This window comes from Olea europaea, chromosome 1 (genome assembly GCF_002742605.1).
Source record: "Olea europaea var. sylvestris chromosome 1, O_europaea_v1, whole genome shotgun sequence".
NCBI lineage: Eukaryota > Viridiplantae > Streptophyta > Magnoliopsida > Lamiales > Oleaceae > Olea > Olea europaea.
This window is the reverse complement of record NC_036237.1, coordinates 23,580,142-23,587,125: the sequence shown is the minus strand read 5'-3', so window position 1 is coordinate 23,587,125 and position 6,984 is coordinate 23,580,142. Positions and strand designations below refer to the sequence as shown.

General features: G+C 32.6%; 1 protein-coding gene across 1 annotated transcript in view; it reads right to left on the bottom strand.

Annotated features, from left to right (window-relative positions):
- Positions 1-5,658: 5,658 nt before the first annotated feature.
- Positions 5,659-6,984, bottom strand: part of LOC111397665 (uroporphyrinogen decarboxylase, chloroplastic) — a 9,013-nt gene continuing 7,687 nt past the window's right edge. The window contains exon 5 of the mRNA XM_023024672.1: positions 5,659-6,296. Coding sequence (XP_022880440.1) covers positions 5,781-6,296 — 516 coding nt within the window. The 3' untranslated portion in view covers positions 5,659-5,780. The remainder of the gene's footprint in view (positions 6,297-6,984) is intronic.

Sequence of the window (6,984 nt, the reverse complement as noted above, 5' to 3'; positions counted from 1 at the left end):
CTTGATTTGAGGTTTAATTTTAACATTTGCACTTTTTACGCATACGTTTGCATTTTTTGTTGGAGACGTACGATTTGTTGATTAGATTTTTTATTCTTGGTTAGTTAGGTGATGAATTCCTAAGCTTTGAGTGATATATAGCAATTGACTAAATCTTTAGTGGGACGGACGCACCATCCACGGGCCACCTCGATGGGTGGCTCACACACCTCGAGGTTGTATGGTGGGCCACCCGTTGAGGTGGCGTACATTGATAGAGTGGTGCGACCATTCTATCGAAGTTTCTCTCCTAGCGATTGACTTTGTTTCTTTGAATGGTTTTTCAAAGATTCTTGTTTTTAGGTGTATATGTATATGTATTGGAATTTGCACGTTATTTGTTTTTATGGTAATCCTAGGATGATTTTTTTTTTTTTAGTTTAAGGTTAAGACTAAAGGTAGGGTACTGAATTAAATAATTCAAAATTTCCATTTTTTGAAGAAATTCTTTTTAGTGTTAGTTGGAGTCAATTAAAAGCGTGTATACTTTTTGATTATTGTGATAATAATATTATTTATCAAAGCTATGACGAGATTCAATTGCTTCTCATTTCTTTGGTTCAAGTTTTTAGAGCTTAGTGTAGGATCGTACTTTTAGAAATGTCTGAAGATTTCTACTTTTAGAAATTTTAGAGTTATAATGAAGAGCTCCACTACATGTACAGAATATGGATATACAGATGAGATACAGAAAGGACACATGATGGGGTTGGATGGTTGATTTTTGAGAATATTATATCAAACATGGGGCCCGCGCTACAGTGAGACTTATGGCACCATTCTGTGAAAAAAAAAATTTGTACGCACAGAATTTTTCTATGATGAATTTGCCGATGAAAAATGAACACTTCTTTACTATACCAACTCACCGTTTTTTCCCAGTGCATTTTATCACCTTTTAAGTGACTAATATTGCAAGATCTTACTGGTCATTCAAATATAAAGTTCAACTGCTTTTTGTGAAGAAATGACATTATGACTTTTGCACTTGCGTGTGGCATTGCTAATTTTATCATTTAAAATATGTTCCACATTTTCATGATATTTTCAATAGCTGCCAACCCGTATTTCCAACAAGATAAAAGATAATAATAGGCATACGTAAAATCCAAAAACTAATAGACATGGAAAAAACCAAAGAAATTGCAAATTTAATTATTCCATCCTTTCATCCTGGTCATTGACAATTTAAATTTAAAAATAATAATAATAATAATAATAATAATAATAATAATAATAAAAGGTGTGATGAACAGGTAAAAGAAAACACAAATTAAATCCAATAATCAATAAACAACAATCGAGATGATCGGTCAAATATGTTGCACAGGACTTGCCTAGTGTGGTTTACTTGGTTGGCGTGATTTACAGGCTATTGCATCAGCCCAATGATTTACCAAGTGCACACTTGAATTGTAGCGGCTGCGGGTTACCTCGTCATAAAAAAAGAAGAAAAGTAAGTGTATAATGAGTGTATTAACAGATAGTTCCAAGAATTTTTATTGGTTTGGAAGTTTCGAAGTACAAGTGAAATCTTTTGGAAGTTTCAAAGTACAAGCGAAATCTTTAGAAGACGATGCTGATAATCAGAAAGCAAAGATGCAAAGAAAAGCCTAAAAATAACTTATTAGTTAAAACCCACATAGCAAATGTACTAAATCCAAAATAATCAGAAGACCTCACCTCGAGAAAAAAGTTGAAGCAAAAAAGTGGGCGTATGAAATAGAAAAATACAAACTTTACACTTACAGAGAGAATCGAACCGGCCCGCGCTCACCCCTACTTTACAGAGATCAGATAAGAAAAAGAATGTTGAATAACAATTTGGAAAATTTGAGCAAAATGTGAAGAAATTATGCAGTAATCCAGTAGTTCTTAAATGCATGTTTGTTTCAAATATCATTATACCCACTAAATTTTGTCGAAACAAATTATGGTCTAGAAAGACATATTGCTTAAATTAGGAGAGACCATATACTAAGGAGAATGGCAAGAAAGTCACCAGTATTTTACAAAAGGGATAGGGTTAAATTGCAATTATACATGTGGATTTCCTCAAATAGCCCGATTACCCTGATTTGATATTTTTCACTCGTATGTATTGTATATCAGTTCATTTAAACTCGGACATGAGATACTATAAAAACGAATGCAAGATGTTTGATATAGCTCATGAAGTCCTAGAACTATCTAACTTATACAAAAAGTACTTTGAGATATATAAAAGAACAGTATCAAACATAACATCTCTAACCCCTTGAGAAGAACTTTATCGATATGTTAGAAAAATAATATAATACATGTAGTTTCTACACTTATTCGAGATCCTAAATGATGATGTTTTACTATTCTTTGAATAAAATACTATCTAACTAGTGTTGTATTGCATTTTGTAGGTAAAACTCAATAGTTTTTATGAAGAATTGGATAAAAGAATGCAAAAATAGTGAAAAAAATGACGAAATTCAAAAGTTGATGACTAAATTGTAAACAATTCGTAGATGAGACAAGAAATGAAATAAATATTGAAGATACCAAAATTTTAGTTGGATACAACTGGAAGATAAAGGAACAAGATTGCAAGAGAGAAAGGGGTGAAATGGAGCAAACCTCAAAGTTCGGAGACTAAAGTGCAAATATTAAAAAGTTGCGCTGAACCTCAAGATGAAGATTTGAGAGTGTTAGGGTTGATTGGATGAGGAAATAAGTCAAAAGGATGAAGTATATTCAAAATATTATCACACATCAATTTTTAGCCCCAAAAATTATGCTTCAAATTTTTAGCCTCATATTGAGACCCACGCTTGGCGTGGCAAACCTTCGAATTGGAAAAATAGTCATCTGAGTGAGCTTTTCAATACACTTTGAATCACCTCAATCGAATATCAGGAGAGAACGTTATGACAAAAATATTAAAAACTGTTCTGCTGTCGAAAATTAGGAGAGACGCGCGTCCCAACCAAAAAAAGGGTGCTTGAGGTGTCCCAAACCAGCCTTATATATATATATAGATCAATTTCAAAATTTGAACCACAAAGGTGGATTCCTTCTACTTCTATCTTTCTTATTTTCGGGTGATGTTTTTTCAATTATTTTTGTTTAATTTAATTATAAAATGTTAGAATAAGTTTTTCATTGTATTTGATGAATGATGAACCATATTATTTGTTTATTTTAATTTAAGATAATTAGTTTAGTATTTCTTAATTTTTCTTCATTGGTTTAGCATTTCCATTGAAATATTTGATTGATTTTTCACCAATTAGATAATAAGTTGTTTTTTGTTATGTAAGAATACTCAAAATAAATCTTGAAAGCGGCAAAATCAATACGTGAGTAATATGTATTAGGAATAATATCTATAGCATGTATAATCAATTGTGATAAATCCTGTGAATCAATGCATATTTTTCATATGAATTCGGACTAGGAATAAAATTGGAATCTTGTTAAACAAATGCTTAATATATTTTTGGAAAACAATATTAAATAAAAGTGAATTATCGATTGTCTTGAATGCACACATTTATTAGATTATGAATTAAGAATTGAATTAAATAACAATAATGGAATTTACGATTCCAATATAAATATTCATATATTAGATAAATACTTTATTTGCTTTCTTAGTTTAGAATTAATATAAAAAAACATACAAGCCATCTCTTTTGATGTTACATGATTTCGAATTTGATAAAAGCTATATTAGACATTATTCATTAAGGGAACAATAAACTTAAAACTCGCTGATTTATATTAATTGTCACCGATTCCATACGCTTAAGGGTTTCTACAAATAGAATACAACATAGAAACTTCAATTATACTCCAAAATCATGATTGGCATGTTCCAATGATTGACAAAATTGCTCTACGGGGGATGCATTTTTTTCAATAATTGTTTGTTGGATGTCTTCTTCAATAGCTACAAATGTGGTACAGAAAAATCGTATCTCAATAAGTCGATAAGATACTTTATCTTCTACTTTTCATGCACATTTCTCATCAATCATGTTGCTATATATCCTTGGTGACGGAAATTTTGCCAATTGCGATATTGTTTTAATATTGTCTTTGTTAGTTTTTATACTGCCAATGATTTGTGCAATGAACAGTAAGAAAAATAAAAGGACAAAATACAGTTGTCAGTTGTCAATTTACCTTAGTTACACCATTTTGTAATTATTAAATGTTATTTTTATTTTGCTTTGCTTGTATATTGAGTCTGTTATAGAAGCACTTCTAGAAATATTATGATACGATTATGCCGTACTTAAAAGCTATCTTGATGAATGCTATTGACAAGTCTAACTGCATGTTTAGTACCGAAACCATGGAATGCATTAGAACAGTTGGAAATGAGAACTTCGAAGAGGATGCTAAGCAAGTAAATAATACTGAACTTAGTATTCGTTGTGTTTCTTATTATACTTAATATATTATTTCTTATTACTTGATAATCAATTGTTCTTTGATTTCTTCTATCTCTTACATCAGCTCTTTATTCTTTATAAACAAGACGTGTTGTTTTTTTTTCTTTTCTTTTTTTCTTTTTTTTTTAAAACCAGATTATGAATATCTTTCATGTCTACAAATGAATTTCTTGAAAATCTACGTACACTTATTTTTAACATTAACTAACTAACGTGCAACGTACGTTAACTCCACTAGTAGATAGGAAAAATTTGTAGTTCATACATGAATTTGATGCAAAATTCAGATCATATATAAATTTTGAAACAAGGAGTAAAGTTGCACGTTAACCCCACTAGTAGTTATGGAAAAATTGTAGTTCATACATGATTTTGATGCAAAATTCAGATCATATATATATTTTGAAACAAGGAGTAAAATTCATGTTGCATTCGTGTAGCCATCCTTTCTTGTGTAGCAAAGACCTGTATCGAGGTCATTGCCCTTGGTTCAGAACTCTTTTAAGTTGAGCCCAATATCCCATCAAAGGATTTGCAGTCGAGATGGAATTGAGAAAATACCATACAACTATAAACATAAGAACAACTAGATTTTGACTGCAGTTTGAAAGCTCAGCGAACTCCCCTACCAATGTGGCACAAAAGATTGCTAACTGCGGATTTAAGGTCAAATTACAAGAAAGTGCACTAACGGTATCCAATATTCATGTATAGTTGCCAGTTCCCTACACAGAGTATATCGTGCGCTCATCCCATACCTTAGCTTGCCGGCACGTGTGTTTGGGAGGCTGCCCCGAGGGACAACGAAAAAACCCGAGGGCCGGACGGGCAGTCCGTCACACGTTGTATAATGGCCTTCACTACATTGTCTAGGCAACAGCATCGGCAGCATTTGGCTGAAACAAACTCGTATATTGGTACCAACTACCAATTGAGGAAAATGCACCACTAATCCCCCATTGATTATCCTAGTAGCAAGTTGGTCCCAACTTTCATTATAAATCCATAATTAGTTTCCAATTATGGAAACCGTTCATTTTTTATTTTTAAATCGTCATTGACCAATGACCATAACATCTCCAAACTTTTCCCGATATAAATTTTTGATATTCCATAAACTTCTCAACAGGAAACCTAAGTACTACTTACTGGCAACATATAAATTCTTCAGGAAGAAAATAAAAAATAATAATAATAATAAATCATCTTCAAGCATTAACAAATACAAAAAGAAACAGTAGGATTAAAAAATGAATGGATTAATGCTACAAAGAAGCCGGTCAAAATCAACTAACCTCTAATCAGCTTCTAGTATCTAAGCCCTTTAGCAACCTCGAAAAAATGAGCAACATTTTCTTCTGGTGTACCAACTACAATCCCATGTCCAAGATTCAATATATGTTTCCCTTTTCCAGCTTTTTTCACGGTATCCTTAATTCGTTCAGTGATGAACTCTTTCGAACCAAAAAGAACACCGGGATCCACATTACCTTGGACTGCCACATTAGCGCCCAACCGCCTTCTCCCTTCAGCCATATCAACAGTCCAATCCAAGCTGACAACATCTACGCCGGTCAAAGGGAGTCTCTCGATCAAGCCCCCAGATCCACTCGCATATAGAATCAATGGGAGATTTGGATGTGTTCGTTTCACAGTTTCGACTATCAGTTTTAAGTAAGGCAGACTGAACTCTTCAAAATCCACAGGGCTAAGTTCCGTGGCCCAGGAGTCGAAGATTTGAACGGCTTGAGCTCCTTTGTCAGCCTGGTACTGAATATATTTTGCCATGGAGGTTGCAAACTTTTGAAGCAATGAGTGAAGGACCTATATGAGCATTAGCGAATGACATGCTTAATATCAATTGTCAAAATCAAAATGTTTATATAGGGCTGCACAAAAGAAACATGGAGTTAGCCTCTGTCTAAGTGACTGTTTCCTTACAAGGGCGACTCATGGAACAAAGATGCTTAGGGTATATATTTTGACTAAATTGGTACCTTATTGAAATTATACTCCGATCTCGACAATAACTCAGGTAATTATGCTAATAAATATATGAAACGACCATGTACTCATATCCTCAGCTCACAATCAAGTTCAAATATTAGTGAGTTTGTCTCATGAAGCAATCAAGATGAGCTTTCAGGTAGTATTGATCGGATAAGTTTATTTCATTCAAATAATGTGAACAAAAATAAAACACCAGAAGAAAAGGCTACACTTATTAAAAAAAATGAAAATCTAACGTAGTCGACATAGTATGTCGAAGGAAAGCGTCTTATTGCCCTTGCTTTATCTCTGGCGCATTTCCATTAATTCTAGATTTCTATTGTTTGATATTCATAATTTACTAAATCTTAGTTCTTGATAGCCGATAGGCCATAAATGTACAAACCTCCAGTGTGAACAGTGAAATCAAGGTAAAGTTTTCATTTTCTTTTGCTTGCCTCTTATTTTTATTTCTAGGAATTTAAATTACATATAATGCATCACTTGAGAGAATTTTTTTTTT